At 42.6% G+C, this 20,017-nt stretch overlaps 1 protein-coding gene across 3 annotated transcripts in view; it reads right to left on the bottom strand.

Annotated features, from left to right (window-relative positions):
* Positions 1-20,017, bottom strand: part of grid1a (glutamate receptor, ionotropic, delta 1a) — a 261,685-nt gene that overhangs the window by 27,426 nt on the left and 214,242 nt on the right. For all 3 annotated transcript variants that reach the window (XM_062400358.1, XM_062400359.1, XM_062400360.1), the window contains exons 5-8: positions 13,816-13,869; positions 5,748-5,921; positions 3,295-3,456; positions 2,503-2,622 (exon numbers count right to left, since the gene is read on the bottom strand). In XM_062400358.1, coding sequence (XP_062256342.1) covers positions 2,503-2,622; positions 3,295-3,456; positions 5,748-5,921; positions 13,816-13,869 — 510 coding nt within the window. The remainder of the gene's footprint in view (positions 1-2,502; positions 2,623-3,294; positions 3,457-5,747; positions 5,922-13,815; positions 13,870-20,017) is intronic.

Genomic DNA, 20,017 nt, shown 5'->3' with positions numbered 1-20,017 from the left:
AGTACGTCGCAGAGGAAGCCATGTAATGGTGTGTCATTTCTCCAAGGCACACAGCAGCACACAGGATGAGGAACATGCTGAATTCACTCTATTACAGAGAAACAGAGGAGCGATGCAGGAATCTGTGTGTTTTCTCCCAGTAAACGCTCCTGCCAAATAGTGAGCAGAAACACAGAGAGACATGCCAGGTAATGAACAACAGCACTGAATGCATTTGGCATCCCATTATCCGGCCTGGCTGTCCCCCTTTTCCCTGCGATGATTCGGAGATACAAAATGCCCACATGTTAGTGTGCTCCCTGGCTGCTGCTGCCAGAACAGTGTGCACGACACATGTTGGCGTATGAACGCACTCCGGAGCTCCGCTGTGCTGTGAATAAATGTGCGACTCCGCTGGTGGACATGTATGAGCAGAGTGAACGGGGAGCGAGGTCCATGAATGGTTTGATTGTTATGATAATGTTGTGCCATCCTGCAAATACAGGGATCCTGACCACAATCCTCACAACACCAACTGAGAGAATAGTGTTTGGATTTACGGTGTTCACTCTATTGACTGTTTATAATGATGAACCTCAATATCTCCTTTTCTAACCACTGTCCAGAAATGAAGCCAAAAATTACCCTGGTTATGAGGGCGGCCATCTTGCTTAGTTGGAAAAGAGAAAGAAGTCTTTGGACCTCGAAGAACTGAAACAAACATTATAAATCATTTCATTCCGAAACCAAGGATTCCCACTAACAGGGAGGAGGCAAGGTTTTTACCTATACTGTAGCCAGCCACCAGGGGGCAATCATACACTCTGGCTTCAGTTTTTAGGTAGTAAAAATTCCGTCGATCTTTAAACGTAGTCTTTGTGTTTTTTTTGCAGTAGAGTTTGTGTTACTCGATGCCAAAGAAGAGACAAGAGACACTGTTCTGGTTAAATGTGTGGGCCCAACACTTTTCTCGTCACCCGTCTGTAAATGTTCAGTGTTTGTGAAGTCTTCTATGTGTGTGTGTGTTTGTGTGTTTGTGTAAACAAATAGCACTGTGCGTGGTGAGTGTGTCTCTTCCTCGCTAATGCTAATGGCCACATTATGATGAATTGGCTTCATGATTTCAGTTAGGCTGAGTGGTGATTAAATCTTCATTACCGCTTCTGGTCAGTCCTGCTCTACATAGATTGCCAAGAAACTCCATTTCTCTTCATTCTGCAAGAAGTCCCTGACTGAATCAGGACATCTACAGCGACAAACAAATTACAGCTCGGAGAGGAGAGCACAAATAAGGCTCTCAATCTCACACTTCAGCTCTGCAGCGTTTAAAGAGCGGACAGGTTTCCCACCGAGGAGATGACGCCCGGCGAACACACACTGCTCTTCATGAGGAAAACGTGGAAACAACTGTTAACGTCACACAACAGCAAATACAAACGCAACCCATGGTATACAAACTCATCATATTTCTGTGAACAGCAGGAAGCATCTGAACCGCATGACACCTTGCGAGCCAAGATGGGTGATGTGGTGAAAGGGTGGATTAAAGCATAGAGACGTGGTTAATTCCTGAGCTCCAGTAGAGGGCACCCTCATACCTGACACCTCACTGACACATGTGCAAACCCTGTGACCACAGATCTCAGGGACACAGCAGATTCTCTGTTCCACCTCCAAGTTAATCACATTCGCTGCACACAGAAAAAAGCAGGACCATGGATCCATGCAGAAATAGAACAAACAAAGCAAAAAACAATTGGCAGCTTGAAGCCTCCTGTGCAGTTTTTGTTCCCATCACGCAATCCAATAGACCTGCAGGACGTCTGAGTTAAAGGTGGTGCTCAATTCTGATCCCAGCAGACAGGCTGGTCTTTGCTCTTCCCTGTCGGTAAATGAGCCAGAGCAGGTATGTACTGTATCTACCTGACAACAGGGCTGGGATATCAAGTATCGGGGAGGAACAAAAACCTGCAGGACATCAGTCCTCATGACTGAAATTGAATATTTAAACCAAAGAGGTTTGCAGGGGGGCCTTGAGATAATGAGTGGTTTCCCTTCCGTATCACTCCTTACACAGTGCGCGGCCACGTCCAGACAATATGCAAGAAAAAGCTGTTTCCATCAGCGACTTCACAGAACCGGCTGTTCCCTCGACTCCCACCGAATGGACAGTTGCGTAAGTCTATGCAAAATGGACTTTCTGTACAGATGCTTTAATCGAGTGTGGTCTCATGCATACAATCTATAACTGGGACACACCACAGTCGCTTTGTGAAATGAGAAATTTGGAGCGCCCCGCCGCGGAATACTTTTCACAAATAATTGCAATTATGTGGATATTTCTGAAGAACTGAACGGAGAAAGAAGATAAGCCATTAATAATCTGCATGGGGAAAAATAACAAAATATGGACACATAATCATTATCGCTGTATTATGTTTACTTTACTTTACCACATTGGGAAATGTTTGTTCCTAAAGAAACAAGCCAGAAATAAATGGGTATAAAATATTCTGGACATACCCGTTTCACATCTTTCCCAAACGTCTCGCTGTAACTGGTTCCAAGAATCTCAAACTGGACATGAGAGTTGGAGCCTTCGGCGCGGAAGTCCATCATTCCCGTCAGTCCACTGATGCGTCCCTGCAGAAACAAGAAGCGGAGGACATTTACTTGGTGTCTTTCTTTGGCGTTCATAAGTTATTGTAATAAACTCATCTTAAACAATATATTTTGTATGAACATTTATTTAACAATAAAACAAAACTGTTTGTATCAATTGTGTATTAGGAAATTAGTCCCGATTTGGTTTAAATGGCACCAACACAAACAAAGAACTAAGGAGAGCCACTGCTTTGATGTTTCCTCCTGCACGGTTTGGTCAACATACTGTATATGACACCGTTGAGATTAAACCAGCGTGACGCTCTAAAGCAAGAGAAATTCCATTATCAGATTGAAATGGATGGAATCAAACCACTTCCCAGTATTCACACCCTTTTTTCATTGGGAGAACGAAGAGGGTTACACAAGCACAAAGAGATCAAAGCCCAAACATCTGACACAAATCCATCCCGAGGCCCAACCTGGAGATCACGTTTAATAATCAGCTTCCTTCAGGGTATTTTCAAAATAATTGAATTTGAATCTGATGCATCTTCTGCAGGGATAAGACTTCAAAGGACTTCAAAGTGTTTTCACGTCATAAACGTTAATATTTTATACTTTATGCTTTTCCTATGTGCATTTGTCTAGAGAATTCAAAATGATAGAATACTGCAGAAGCTGCCCTCTTATAATTTCAAAGTAAAAAACCTTCTGGATGGTGTCCAGCATGGACCACCCGCCGTTCCATGGCTTGGTGGACTTCCTCATGCAGTTGAGACTGGCCATACTGTGCCACTTCCTGTCCTCCAGTTTCCTGTAGAAGGCATTGGCCAGCATCAAAACACTGTCGTACAGGTAGAGGTTGGACACCTGTTGGGGAGAAATGGGAGGAAACATTTTAATAAATGCATTCTTTTGTTGCTGTCGGTACAACACATACCACTATGATCACACAGCTCAGTGGGGAAGATATATGAATGAGGTAGCGGCACCAAAGCAGTAGGGAATAAATGGCTGCCTTTTGTTGGCAAGATGAAAACAGCAGCCTCTGACTCTCCATGTCTCTAATTTGTCGTACTGAATAATCAGGGGAGTGAGCTGATTACATATGAAATTATTAGCATGACTTAAAATCAAGATAGGTTCTGGTTCAATCATCATCCTAATGAGTTTCAGAGTTGCCATCAGCTAGGCTGTCTCCCTCCGACCGCCGTGCACGCTGTCAGAAGTCATGTCTCCTGCCTCCCGTCTCGGAGTGACAGTAGATCTGATGGATCCTCTGGGTCAAGTTAAGTAAAATCCTCCCACTGAAGAAGATCCATGGAGGCAATGCGAGCTGCCACTCCAGGCCCCTCGCTTCATGACACATCTGGGCTTCCATCCAAACTTCTCGGTGGTTAGACATCATACAAGTCAAGTCGACTTGCCTCGGGGTCACTCGCTGAGACACTATGTTGCAGTGTTTTTGAGGTTACACCACAGCAGGCTTGTGATTTGTGCAGAAAAGCACAGACTGAGTCCTCTGTGTACCAATCCAATGAATGAAGCATTCTGATGAAGGCTCTAACTGCCATTACCCGATATTTAACCCTCTTTTGTGTGAATTATTGAGAACCGTGGGTGAACACACCACATGGTTTCGCCATCTGTCCGGACCAGGGCCTGAAAGGATTGAGAGCATTTCAGTGGAGCTACAGAGCCACTGCACTCTGGATGGATTGTGAGGGTGAGCGAGGTTACTGCGAAGCCCCAAAGAAGGGAAAGACATTGTGTTAGAGAGATAACAAAGCTGTGATGGGGCTGAAAGACATTTCTTATGTCTCACTGTCGTAGTGACTTCACCCTCAGGTTGGGCTCCTCCTGATAAACCCTTCATTCAAATCAATGCTAATCAGTTTGAGAGCATACAATGGCTTCCCCCCATGGGAAATCTTTATATAGCTTGTGGCAGCTCTGTACTTAATTAACAAACAATACGTTGCTTTTATTACAATATTCACAGTTTTGCACTTTCATAAAAACAAACCTCTCTTTACTTTGAAACAATATTTCACTCCGCTCCTTATTCCCCAGCTACACTGAGCTGCAGTCATTTATATTCATGGACACTCATGTTCGTCATAATTACCTTATCTAGGGAGTTTAATCTATATTCAGTTGCATACATAATCGCTTAATATTCATATTCATGTGGCACTTGGCAGATGCTTGTCTGCAGACCTGCATGTGCCTGCATACATATTATATCATGGGCTGTAGAGAGTGTGATCAAGTAGGAATCATGGTCTCAACACCTCTCAGCTCTTGCTCTGTACATGAAAATAAGACGCACACACTATCTAGGATTGTTTTGTAGTGCAGTCACTGCACTTGATAACAAGTATCCCTCCCGTTGGCCGCTGAAGAAAAACATTCCGGTTGTTCCAAAAGCTCAAAGTTGCAGCAAATGGGATGGAAAAGAAGGAAGAAGACCCCCCCCCCCCCCCTCCCTCCTCTGCACCTAGTCTAATGCTCAGTGCAGCCTCATCCATCATTCTGCTTCACGGTGCACATTCCACCTCCTCAAAGCTCAGCAGCGCCATTGTAAATGGCCTATTTTTTGCTGAATCTGTGCAAAATATACAAAGCATTTGCATGTCAAGTGGAGAATGTGGAGAGATTTGAGATTTTTCTTTCTCGAGGTTTTGATTGTATTTCGTATTTCGATTTTTTTTGGGAGCTTGAATGAAGAGTAATGATATATTTTTAGATGCAATGTTAAATATTTCAGAAGTTAGAAACGTATTTTCATATCTGCCAAATGTTTTCTCTTGTGTTGTCTCATAAGTCCAAGTGTGCCGGCTTGTTATGTCTTAATGTTCAGAAAACACATCGCTCTCATCACTGTCCATTGCTGCATCTCCTCTTTTCAGCCTCTGTCTCTGTAAGTCCCCCCCCCCCCCCAATAAAGTGCATTGGGCTCTAATTGGCCAGCTGACCCACTCTGTTGTGATTGGTCAACCACTTACAGCATATTGTATGAGGGGGAGGAGCTCTCATTGCCACTTTTTAAGTTTGCAGAACTTTTACATGTACAACAAACCTGAAGGAAAGGGATATCTGAAAAAAGCATAAAATATGTCCATTGATAGTTTTCAATATAACTTGGTAGAAAGTTTTACCTCCAGGGACTGCACATAACCTTCCTGTGGGTCACAGAGAAGGGAGGAGATGCGATGGTTGTTCCTCATACAGCGAACGTTGGTGTCCCTCCACAACGGGAAGATCTGACGAATGATGGTCATCCTCCCCAGCGAGCCGTGGACCAGCTCCATGATGTCGGGATCGCTCACCTCCTGAAAATGAAGATAACACGAGGAGTTTAATAAGTTATTTCCGTTTATTATAAGTTAAAAGTTTGGTGGCCACTTTTTATTAGATTGGGATTTTCGGTGCAGCGGGGAATCGTGACACGAACCACTTCAGTTTCTGAAAAGCAGTTTTCTGAGAAGAAATTTGGATTAGACACAAAATCTCTGTGGGGGATTGCGTTCGCTTCTTAGCAATTAAAGCATCGGATGACGCACTGGGGGGAAGCAGAGCGATCAGTTATGAGACAAAGTGAGGTAAAGTGAGGATAACTCTAACAAGGCTGCGTTCAATGCAGCGGTCTGCGGTCCAACCCGGCCCAAGGCCCCCGATGTTGAATGTCATCCCCTCTGGCTCCCATGTTTTTCCTGTCTCTATCAAATAAAGCAGAAATTGCCACATATAAAGAAATAAATAAAAACTCGGCCAACAATTTCAAGTTCTAACTAAAGTTTTAAGAAACAAACTGGAATGGCACGACCGTCCACTTGAAATTCAACCACGCAGCATCAAGCCGCTCACACTCATAAATACGAGTTCTCTAAAGCAGCCAGATTTTTTTTCATCATAATCAATGAATTATTCACGAGGGAAATATGAGAAAAAGACAAAGCCTGGATCCAGCCCAGAAGCTAACGTTGTTTTTTTTTATCCACACCCTGCACGTCCACCAAGTTTCAACTGTTCAAGAAGCTTTTCCGTGAACCTAATAAAAACAGCAATGAAAATGAGACTAGGATTGAAAAATAAATACTGGCCAAGTTGATTTAATGAATTTTATTTTCCCTGTTGCGGTTTGTTGGACATAAACTCACTGCACATTAACAGTGATGATCTTAAAGTCAGTTCACATATGATTCAGTCCCGGCATTCAATCATTTCACCACTTGATTAAACCAAATCAAAATTTTCCGGCATTAAACAGTTTTTATAAAACCACAACTGTGTTGCATTCCTTTATTTTGAAGGCCCTGAGCCTCACCAGAATCAATTTACAATAAGATAGCAGAGAGCAGCCAAAGGCACCATTATTTTTTAACTTACTTAACGTCTTAAAAGATCAACCAAGCAGTTCTTTCTATGTTGATGTAAACATATTCAAACTAAACCTCTGACTTAATTTTTTGAATTTTAATTTTAAATCCATGTGCTGAGGATTGGATCCTAAAAAACAAAAACAAATTCTTCTGCACTTGACTGTCCACCCATTCATCATGTATCCCGCTCGTCCCTTTGAGGGTCGCGTGGAGAACTGGAGCAAATCCCAGCTGGCTATGGGAGAGAGGCTGTGGTGAGTCCTGGACCGTTTGCCACTTCATCACAAGGCAGACATACAGAGACAAACACTCATTCACTCTTACATTCACACCTAAGGACAATTTAGAATCGCCAATGGACCCACCTTCAATCTGTGTGTCTTTGGAAAGTGGGACGAAGCTGGAGCATCCAGAGAAAAACATGCAAACTCTGCTCGTGAGTCTCATCTCATAGGAAACCCGCCTGTGTGGTTATTAACATTTTACCCACACATCAATGCATATTTCATGTACATCCTTCACAATAATAGTGCGGCTGATCTTTGGGGTTCCTGAAAGGACCGGTACAGGTGTGGAGGGTCAGAGGCGATTCATCCTCTTAAGGGCCCGATCGATAAGCAAGAGAGGACGAGCAGCCTCCTGGTCTCCGGGGCAGGACGCTGGTCAATGCTCAGGCAGAAGGCGAGTCTCTCGGGAAACAATGGGTTCATACGTTATCTGATAATAAAAGATGAGGGGGGTCAAAACTTAAGCACCTCTGGATGATATGATTTTCCAGCACACGCCTGAATCCGTGCTCCCGCTCGCTTTTCCTTATCCGACATTCTGATCTTTGCCCTTCGCATCGACCTCTCTGTTGTTACTGCCGCTCTCTGTCCTCGCCCACTGCCCGTGTGCACGTCCTTCCTCTGTTTCATCCATGTCGTTTTGGCTTATAATCTTGCCTCCATTATTACTCAGTCTTTCTTTGCATGTTATCTTATTTCAGCTCTTGATTTTGTTTTAAACAATTTGTCCTTTTGTTTTTCTTCCCTTTTCCTCACGTTAAGATCTTGTGTCATATACATGTTGTTATTCTCCGTGCAGCACCACTTCAGGGTGAGCCAAATGAGTTGACAACATGAGAGCCGGTTTTAACTGTAGTCTGAGTTAAAAAACACTCCGCGGGTGATTCCAGCTCGTCTTGTTCTATCCTCTGACTTCTGACTCTCCACAGTCATTCAGGTGGAAAATAATGAATATTCATGCCGACACATTAATCAGACGAATTTATGCCGCACGGTTCACAGAGCCGCACCCTCACGTCCAAGCTTATAACTTCCTGTGCCACCCGGTCTAGCCACGTTGTCAACATCGCGGCTGACATCTGTGTCACACGCTGACCCGGCGGTGACACTGGCCAACGGGGCACGGCCGAGGAAATGCGTGGCTTTAAAGTTCTGCTCAAGGAGAAAGTAAAGACCATTAAGTCATTAAGGCACTTTGATGTAGTTCACTTCTGAAATGGACACGGAACAATGATCTTTAGCAGTCGTACCATTAGTACATGAAGAGAATAAAAACGATTTGTATCAAGGCTTTGGACTTAAGTGGTCGTCCTGTGGTTTTAAGCACTGTAGAATCACTGGAGAAACAAGCAGAGCAAGTCCCATTATTATTATTAACAAAAAGGACATAAAGAGACTTTGTTATGGAATTAAAGCCTCAACAGGTGCTGAGCTCCTTGGAAGTAACCCACTCAGATTTCTGGAAAAGGGTAGTACAGCAAGGCCATGTTTCAATGACAGCCGACGACCAAAATACATTAATCAAATCAAGTTGAGCTGACAGATAAGCTAAATCTTCCCCTTTGTGCCGCTCAGTCAATGTAATTAATCTTTTCACCAGAAATAAATAAAATAAAAAATGTACCCGTAATCATGACAGCAATTTAATTAGGAGTTAAGGTTTTTTTTAAAGCTGCAGGCGACGGAACTGAGAAGCGATGCAAGTCAAGGCGGAAGAACAAGGCACCGTGAGTATGACATTCATTCAAGTTGTTCTTCTCATTCACGTCTGTTTTTATTCTCTCTTTATATATGGAAAAATGTCCTTACATCTAGTCACAATAAACCAGATCTGCAAAAATGTTATAGGTTAATAATTAATTTCCTCAAAAAGTCTCAGATATCTAAACACAGAAATACACTTTGCATTAAACTCATCACGATATCAACTAGAATAATCTCTATAAACAGACTCTACTTGTGAATATGCAAAATCTGTCGGGATCCGATTTTGGGCCTTCTGGTTTCTGTTGCTGGTTTGACTAATTACATTTGAGCAGGCTTTGGTTATCAGGTTCAAAGTGTGTGTGAGGATCAAAAGAGGCCAAACACATTGACAGATTGCATCAGCTATCGGCTTTTCAATTCATCTGAATTCATATTTAGATGGCTGTTAATAGAGATAAGCCAAAAGGTGCAAAACATCCAGCCGTCAATGACGTCTCCTAACCCCCTTCATGTTTCGTATTGCTATTCAGACTGTAAACAGGGTTCAGCTAATGGAAGACTACATTGTCTACAATAGAAACTTCAAAATATTAGCCTTTGCCCCAAGAGGCAAATTCATCATCTGCCGATGGGCTCAGAGGTCGTCTCTGGAACACGATTAATATATGTCTGTGTCTGAGCGTCTTACAGAGACTGAAATATAATCATTAGGGGAACAAGTTGGACATGTACCTGAGGGTCTGACGTCGTGATTTTTTTTTACAATTTCTGTTGCAGCCGTGGCAGTAAATAAAACCTCCATAACTTCCTGACTGTCGGCAATGACGTGGTTACTTTGTGAAAAGAGGCAACAACTACAGCAGCATGTCGTATAATTAAAATGTCTTATTGCTGGTTAGACTAATTGAGGCTGTTCCTTTCAGTTTATTGTATGTTTTCTTGCACAGTACGATTCCACAACTGAACAACAGTCTGCCTACAACTGCAACAAAGAAAGGACCATTTACTCTAAACTGTGGTCTGAGAAACCAGCAACTCTATGTCATTTCATACCAAATTTCACTTCACAGCCAACAACATAATGGTGGAGCTTTTTGTTGTTGTGAGTTAGCCACTCACCACTCCCGTAGATCTCTCCACGAGAACAATGTGGAGAGATCACTGAAGATTTTTTTGAGAAAAATCTTTTTACATTCATTTTCACAAGCCCGGTTAGGGTTAGGTCATCCCATTACACAGCCTTCATTTACGAGACCAGTTGAGGAAGTAATGCAAAGAGCAGCTCTTTATGTTGTTATTTGGGTTTTATTATTATGATGGAACTTATATTACAGTGTGGAGGCGCGGCAGGGTTCTATTTAATCAAACATGCAGTGTGTCATTTGAATTGCCCACTTAATAACCTCAACTGCAAATGACTAACGGTAACATTTAGATAAGGCGGTTGGTGAAGGGAGACTCCTGTCTGTGCTCCTGCAGATTTACGACCACGACTACGGACGTCTCCTGTGGTCACCTATTGTTGGTGAGTACATCATTTTTTGACATCCAGGTGGAGTTTCAGGCTCGATGCTCCTCGTGGTTAATGATGCAAAGGGCCGCACGGGACGAAATCCTGCATATTAATGAATGCGAATGCTACTTTAAACGAGCAATGAGCTAATTGGAGGAAAGGCTGAAGCGAGAGGCGGAGAGAGCATCGGTAGAATAAGGAAATTCCCCCGGACATCAGTCACATCCTGTCTGTCCTCCTCGGCTCTTGCTTGTCACAGCGGACCCCGCCGCCTCATCCATCAAACGTTCTGAGGTGTCACCACTTTCGCCTTTGAGGAGGAAAAAAAAACTAATCGTCCCTGCATGTGCAATCCATCTGAGTCCAGTAGACGGTGTCAGATGCAGATAACCTTCTGCGGCGCGAGCGGCTGCAGCACGCCGGTTCAGTGGGTGGTTTTCGGGGGGGAGACGTACGCCTGCCTGTCATCCACTCCCCCCCCCCACCCGCCCTTCTGCTCAAATCAAGTCCTGCAGCACTTCTTACACTCAAATTATGCAGCTTCCCTCTTTTTTTGTGTACAGATTACTTTACTGGTCATTAGTGTGTCGAATAACTTTCATACCCGTAGGGCTCATGAACTGTGTGTCATTCAAACCCACTCCTTTGGTTTTAAAAAATGCATCAAGGCCACTCTCCAGCTGACAGCTAAGTGCTGGCAACTGAGGAGAAGTTATTTTGAGAGAAAAAGTTTATTGTGTTGTTGTCAAACTTCTGTTTTTCAATTTGACACTCGTCTGTGGCTCTGGAAGAGGTCGTGTTAAGTGACATTACAGTGACATTTCTATGAGGATGTCAAAGTCCTGTAACATTGAACCCGTTATGATATTGTTCAAACGTAGAGTTACTGCATGAACTAAATGGCTTTTTCGTATTCATGTTGTTGCTTTTGCATCTGTTTGATGTGGCTCCTGCCTTTCACATTTTCCATTAATTTCTCTTGTTACAATCTTCTGGACCACTGTTATCGTGAGGCTCGAGATCACCTGGTTTAAAATCAGTCACAACCAGGAGCAACTGTCTGCAGGCACCCTGCAAATCTATAAATCCAACAATCCCACTCTGATCCCAGTCTCATGTGTTAAAAAGAAATTAAAAACCCTTGTGCACTCTGCGCCATCAGCCATGTAAAGACCTGTTTAGCAATGAAATCACAGGCTAATGGAAACAAAGTAGATTTGTACCTTCCTATAAATCCAGTTCCCCTTTAGAGATAAGCAAGAATTATAGATACATCTTTCGTAGGTAGCTACTTGCCTGGATTCATTTTACACGATTATTATTGTTGTAAGACTTTAAAGGAGAAAGAGAAGATGGTGGTCTATTAAGGTGCTCCGAGGTTTCACATTATTTTCCTCGACACATGAGAAGAGCTCTGGAGACCAACATCTGTGAAGAAAATAGGTCGACATGGGTTGTAATTGAATTTTCTCGTTAGCCTTTGCAACATTTCTCCATTATTCTCATTTCAAGGTGATTTTCAACGTTTATCCTGGATGATGAAATGAAAGGCTGGCATGGAGAGAGAGACAGAAAGAGAGGGAGGAGAGAGGACAGAGCTCTGAAATAAACAAAAATGATTGTGAGAAAAGAAAAATGGCTCGAATAAAGTGAGCAAGAGAGAGGGAGCGGGGAGGAAAACAAAAAGTATATATTGAGGGATAGAAGAAAGAGAGGAGAGAATATGGGAAATGTCTCATAGAGACAACCAGGCATATTAGTTCCTTTCATGTTTTACCAGTGAGACAGAACTCCACAGTGAGCCACATCAAACATCAGGGATGTGCTATAGAAAGTAACATGCTATTAGTTCATCCTCCACTGATTCTGATTAAAGATGATGTCTTGGTGGATGTCTGTGAGAAGTGACTCAGAGGTATTCGTTTGAATAGAGCTTCAGATATTAGTTAAATTATATATATATAAACTATCGTCTTGTTTTAAAACTCTGGATGCATTTTGGAAGAAATGTGTGAATCGGAAGTTTACACACAAACACATAAAAATGTGTACACTATGGAAGTTAGATGTGTGCTATTTGAACGTCTTTGTATTTCAGTTGTCATCGTCACTGTCGCATCCAAAAAATACTCTAATTTGAGCTGCACGACACACAAAGTTTGAAAGAACTCAATGTCTCCTTTTCTGTGGTGAATCAATATTTGTTGTGTGAGTGGTGGAACACACGGTGGAAACTATGTAAAGAAAAACAACAACACAAGGTTGTTTTCCGTGAAAACTCATTACTGGCTAAAAATGAGGTAATTTTGCCCGCCAGATAGCTGAAGCTTTCCGACACATTGAGCCTCATTAACTTTTGTAAATCAATATTTAAGCCACTGAAATGCAGCATGGTGAATTCCTAACTAAAACAGAAATGACAACTTGTTGGTTAAAGTCTAATAATGTGTGTGTGTGTGTGTGTGTGCTTTCAACTTTTGTGCACAGAATGCATTTAGCACACAGTAGCAGAGTGTGCCTCCCCTACAGAGGCTTATTATCTCTGTGGGTGCTGCACAAGCAACACGAGCAACTGGGGCAACGTGCACATTAATCATGCTCTCCGGGTGATGATCAATATGTGCCATGTTTTGGGTGGTGGCGGTGAGCACCGGTTCAGATGTGAGGAAGTGATATTTCATTAAAATGCACAGGACTGTGATGCATATGTGTGTGTGTGTGTGTGTGTGTGTGTGTGTGTTGGAGAGAGAACACCTATTAAGTACGGCAAGGTACGGTTAATCAAGAGGCAGCAATGCTTTATCCATTGTCTCTTCGTCCCCTGCTTTTAGTATTGGGTCAATCATATGACTCCCCCCCCCCCCCCCCCAATCTCCAAATCACTTTGAATCAATTGAAATACAGCAGCGAGGCACTAAGACTACAGACGGGGTCGACTGCTCAGTATTCACAAAGTGCAGCTGCCTTTTGTGCTGTTATAGCCACTTTAGAAGACCATTTAGGTCAATGTAAGACACACAGAGCCCCGGTGCTGTGGGGGGAGGGGCACACTAACATCAACAGCTAAAGGCCGGGCAATTATACAATATCAAAAAATGGCACAGTCCCTCAGGCAGCCAAGATTAAAAAAATAAAATAAAACAAGAATGATCTGCCGCTAATCTAATTGGATATGAAAGCAAACAGTGACGGGCTTACAGGTTTTCATGTGTCTTGGTTGTGCCTTGGCAGCATTCAAGACTCTGTTTGACGCAGGCAAACTGACAATGAGGTCTAAATTCACTCTGTTGCAAGTGGCATTAAGTGTGAGTGTGTGTGTGTGTGTGTTTAGCCTCACCTCATTGGCATAGATCCAGTGACTGTCCTTGGATGCCAGGTTGGTTTCCACAGCCTGAAGTGAAAGATAAAAAGGGAAAGAAGACAATTTTAAGAAACATTTACGTAACTTGTCAAGATCTGTGGTCCAATATACATATTTACTGACAAAACAAGCTCCATGGTTGCTGCACAGCCTTTTTGGACATTTTGTACAAAGAACCAAAACAGTTATGTTTAAGTCAGAAATTGAAGGTAATCATCTGCGTACAGGGATATATCTATCTCTTCTTTTGTATCCTGCAGCTCTGCTGTTGTGGCAAAGCTTTTCCTGTCTGGAGTCTTTATCAGGGCAAATCCAAAAGACAAGTTGAACCTGCTGGCAGAAAATGTGAAGAAAGAAGAAAATAAATTGTTTCTACCTCAATGTGTATGTGAAGTGAATTTTAAATTCATTCAACGACGTAAACTGTCTCAGTATTTTTGCAGTTTCCATACACTTCCATTTAATGATTGAGTTCCGCCACCTTTTAGATGTATGTCCATGTTTGACATCTATCATGCTTGATGGCTCTGCTGCAAATTCATTTCATTAGTGTCTTAACGATTTCCTGCAATACATGTTGGTTTCAAACATAACAACATGTAAGAGAAGGAAGGCTGCTGCAATTTCACTCACCAACACCGTACTCATCGATAATAAAGAGTGCGGAGCAAAACTACAGTAACAAATCGATATTTTAACCTTGGAACCGTCATGACTTGATTTGAGCTCTCTTCTGTTGTCCAGGTTATTCTCATCGAAGGAACCAAGGACCATAATTGCAATGGTACATCTTGTGTCCTCAACAAAATAAAACTGAACAGTGCCTCTAATCGTTTTATAGAGGTATGGTTTCATTTTGAGGAAATGGTCGATCCCCGTCTTGCAGAGTGAGCAAAACCTATTTCAGACAAATCCCATTTGGTGAAGCCTAAAACAAAAAATGTGGATCTAACACATGCTCTGACGCTTTGGTGCTGCAGTCAATGTTTATGAAATATCGGCAACTGCCATGCGTCGAGTGGCTTTCAAATGTGTTAAAGGTTGGGAACAAAGAAAATGTGTCACTACTGTGTTGCACAAGCCCCGGGCCCGTCATAACACTGGAGGGCTCCTGCATTTATATGTGTGAGTGTGTGTGCAGGCGCAGAATAAAGCTGGATTTAGAGAGAAGAAATGAAGGCTACAGCGCTAAAGGTAGATCTGCAGGGGCCACTTTAGGCTAAATGTGAACAAAAACAAAGAGCGGAAACAGACAGATGAAAGTGAACTGCAGTTTCCTCCGTGTGTGGGTGCATGTGTACGGCCTTCTGGAAATAAAGAAACACTCTTAGTGCTTCACGCTTTCATTTATGGTTACCATCGTTTAATGCAGTGTTTAAAAAAATGATCCTCTTGCAGATGGTGCAAGGTTGATTTTTTCAAATGGAAAAGTACATTGGCACGAGGACCATCCTTGAAACATATGATACAATAGGTCTGTTTGATAGGAGAAATAACTTTACAAATTTTTCCATCAGTAAAACATGGTGTGTGTGCGGCTACAACCTCACAAGCCCGACAATTGACTGCAAAGCTTTAGGTTAAATACAAAAGATCACCGTGGGGGATTTGTAATCTGATGATGGAATACTATCAGCCAAATCCAGCCATGTGTGACTAATCCATTAATTCAAATTATGATAATGTCTCCCTGGTCCGAAAGTAGAACCTGACAATGAGAACCATTGTCTGCCGCGAACGAGAAAAACCTTGACATTCAGGAGAGCAGACAACTCCTTGAACTGCACTCAATGTTCCAGACAAAATCTGTCGGATGCCATGATGGCAAAAACAGAGTCAAATACTGCAGTGTGGGTTATTTAATGTGTACCAGCTGGGACGCAATGTTTTCGCCGAAGCCTTTGGGCACAACAGAGCCAACGAGTGGAGGTTCAGCACCAGTTCACAGCACAACCGAAACACTGACGACTTCCGACATGCGAGAGAGAGAAAGCTTTGTTGAGCTAAATGCTGTTTGTGAGCCACTGTTTAACCTCAGCGCTACGTGGACGTGACCAATGCATAACCGCTGACACACTGAGGTGTTTGAGAGCCGCCCGGACGGACCCAGAGCTCGTCTGGTTTCACGGGCGATCGCTGCAAAGTCGCTCTTTGTTACTCGGCCTCGCCATTTTCCTCCAGCGTCAATCTGAGAAAGCCAAAGTGAGAACGACTACCGCACGAGAACTCGAAAGTTTTCCTGCTTAGAAACGGACCAATGAACCGAGTCTTAAAATTCACAGCCTGTTTTGGTTCCCCTCTATTTACAAATGGACCCACTAGTTCAGATTGTACTTCATTGAAATCGTGGGACAGGATTTAAATTGAAAAGAAGCCCTGATGCTGAGAGCCCTGAAATCACAAAGACAAGGTTTCTCTATAGGATTCAAAAAACTTGCAGCTCTTAAATACAAAATCCCCTTCTGTCTTAGTACAGTTCCTACATTATTCTACTCAAACAGCGCTTCTTTAATCGCCCATAGTCCTATTTCAGTTGAACTAAGCAAGGATTTTCCCATTTGCTTCAAATTTATCACACCAAAGCCCCAAAATCCATTTGAGACCTTAAATGCTATCGACATCCAGGCAGAGTAATTTCGCCTTTGTGTGTTTTCTTTCTTTCTTAAAGGAGATGATGTAAGAGTGAAACTCTGGCGAGAAACAGGCTTTTGGAGATGGAGGCATAGTCGAGAGTCTGGAGTGACATCTGAGAAATATTCTATACTGTTGATACAGCCGCAGCACGACGCGACAGTAAGATCTATAATCTGAGAGGCAAAGTACCCCGGGCATGTTCTTATGGAGTAGCGGTGCCACAAAGGCAGCCAGAGAATGCCAACTCCAATTTAAAAGTGACAGCCAAAAAGGAATGGAAGGGAATTGTGGTTTTGAAGGATGTGAAGAAAAAAAAATGGTGGGGGCGAAGGAAGGAGCTGAGCATGAATCTCCTGCGTATGAAAATGACAACAGACACGTTTTAAATATTTCAAAACCGTCATTGGAAAGCAAAGCCAATTTGGATTATTCACTCATTTGCAGGATCGTCAAGTGCAACCCAGCTAACGATAATGCAACAGAATGTTTATGGTGATTGTGTTTAAGCACATTGTGTTAATACTCATTGATCCTTTTATTTTGTCCATCCTATTTATATCAGGGAGAGTAGTGAGGGTGTAGAGAGAAACAACACAGCTGAACTCTATAAGCAGCATTCTGCATATGGCATATACTGTATGTATGAATGTATGCATGTCCCCGATGTCTCCATCTACACAGCTGTATCAACCATTATTTAGTACTTACACAAGATAGGCATAAATTAACAACATACTTATACTTCACACAAAAAATACATGATCCTGTGATTTTGTACAGGATGTAAAGCATCTTTCACCCACAGCGCTACTGCATAATTATAGTACAAAAGTTTGCTGCTCTCATTAAAGCAACGACCGTGAAAACATCTTTTATGGTTGAATTCATTGTATTTGCAGTAAATAGAAACAAACCAGGGGCTTGAATTAAGTCAAAAGTGTCCAATCTATTACATGAACGGGAGGCTCCTCTTATTAACAAGAGGCCCTTGTTACATTGCTTTATTAATCAGCGGGTTTATAAAACTGAAGTGAGACGACCAATTAAGTAAAACAGCAAAGTGAATTGCTAATTATAATTAGCGTTTGTGATCATTAGCTGGTTGCTGCTAATCTACACAGTGTAGTACGATATCTCTATTTCGCATTTATTGTATGAATTCCAACTGTGATGTTTCTACTTGAGCTGGACTCAAATTTGTGCAAATTGGAGTTAAGTACAGAGCAAAAAAAAAAAGGCGTGAAGAAAATCATACAAAAACATAAAATCCCTTGATTGTGTTGGACACTGTGTAATGATCAAGGTTTATTACATTTAACATATCACACATTTGTTGTTAATGACAGGAATATCCTCAACGATTGACATACAAGATCAGCTCTTAGGAAACGAGACACTAGTTTCATACCATAAATCTTAGTTACTCAATGTATCTGTGTATGAATCTTCCCTTATCTGAAGATCTAACTATGAGAGATGTAAAGATTTATCAATTTGTCCTTATGCTACAATCTACACATCCGAGCACAACAATGCATTTGCGGTATTCAAAATGCACAACAAATTTAGATAAATGACCGTTCAATCATCTCAATCAACTAGCTATAAGACACATTTATTCATACCAAACACATGCACAACACACTCATGCAATGGTAGGTAAATTTAACCGCTGCATTTAACCCATCTGGTGCAGGACACACAGAGCAGTGAGCGACCATGTACGGCGCTCTGGGAGCAGATGTTGGGGGAGTAAGGTGCCTTGCTCAGGGGCACTAGACAGGGTAGGGAGAATTCTCTTGGATTTTTGGACAGATCAATCCAGGTTCGTCTTTTGTTGTCTCTCCGTGGAGTCGAACCAGAGACGAACCAGAGACCTTTTCTGCCCATAGTTCAAGTTTCTGCCACTAGACCACTGCCTAACAGGGACAGTCAGCAGGACACTAGTCGTAGCCTAATGATAATTGTAACCGTGTCAAATCCTACCGACAGCCGAGCAATAAGCAAACAGCATTACTGAGATCACCTGATTAAGGGGGGGTGACACTAAACTGCAACAAGCTGTACCTTCATGTGTTTACTAGGGTTAAACAGCACGACCTTTGTGGCTGATTTCAAATTGGCTCTAAATCACAGGGTGGAGTATCCTTAGTTCCTCCAGGGCTGGCGACGAGAACAGCTGATTGTATATCTTTATACAGACCCGACGTCTGTCTGCTATTCAAATATATGTTTATACATATGATGAATACATTCAGGCACTGATTGTAATTATTGTCGTCTCTACACTAATCTCACCCTCTCTCACTCACTCCTCCTTCACTCCGGTTTGTGCGTTTTGAGCCTAAGCACCATAGTTCTAAGGTCGGGTCCGGGTGCCAGGCAACCACAGGCACTCGGTTGTTTTGAAGTGGGTGTCTTTCGTGGACTCTCAGTATTTGGTTGTTATCTGAAGAGGGTGGACAAGAAGGTCTTGGCGGCGGCAGCGACACCTTCTGTGTTCTTCCTGGTGCGGGGTGATCACAAAGACGCCAGGAAGCCGTAATGAGGTCCGTCATAAAAGATTCACAATAGTCCCTCTGAACCCAGCCTTGCCACTGTTGCTGTGGAAACACATCTTCAGACCACTCGATCTGCTCCATCGGCACAGCGGAGAATACAAAGGGGCCGATACAAAGGGGTACAGACAAACCTGGTGCACATGCAAAAAAATTCTGGATTTAGACCATATGGGTTCAAATCTGGACTCATCAGCACCACGTCACAATCAACTAATCCTTGAAGCCTGAGTGATGCCGTAACGACGCAACCAGGAACAAAGGCACTCAGGATACTGATGTGGGCTCCTCCGGTGAGAATCCAACACCTGAACAAATCTCCTCTGACCTTCCACTGGCAATATCCAGGACCAGGTGGCCAGGCCAAGACGATGGCACGTGTGTGATGCATTAAAAACAAATCAGGACTCCCATCTGCCGCAGCACCGGGGCTGCAAGCTACTCTCAGCATGTACTGTAGTTATCTTCCCACAGGCTTATGCTACAGCTATTAGCAGAATAGCTAATGCCCCCGCTAGGAGACTCAACGGTTGGCAAGTTGGCACGTTAACCTCATTATAGGAATAAAATTAGAGGAACCTTCGCTCAGTACCCAACGGCTGCAATGCACTGTTCCTATGTCTTATTTAGTACACTATATATAGATATGCTTTGCTTTGATAAGAATTGTTTTCAACTGATTATAAAGTTGCTCCATCATCATCTCTGCTCCAAAACCGAGGGAGGCGGTAATTAGAGCATGCAAATATAAAACACTGGTAACGTGTATTGAATGTGTGTTTGTATTGGAAAAGTACTGTCTCTACTAGCCAACGAATAAAGGAAACTGTGCAAAAAATTGATTTAAGTAACAAATAAATCTCATTATCTCACCCTCATCCCTAAAAACAACTAGATGTCCTGGTAACACGATAATTCCTGTGCTGAAGACATCTCGCTGGTATGTAGTCGCTGCTCTTTAATTGTCCCTCTGACATACTCCCTCT

This window comes from Platichthys flesus, chromosome 12 (genome assembly GCF_949316205.1).
Source record: "Platichthys flesus chromosome 12, fPlaFle2.1, whole genome shotgun sequence".
Taxonomy (NCBI): domain Eukaryota; kingdom Metazoa; phylum Chordata; class Actinopteri; order Pleuronectiformes; family Pleuronectidae; genus Platichthys; species Platichthys flesus.
This window is presented reverse-complemented; position numbering and strand designations above follow the sequence as displayed.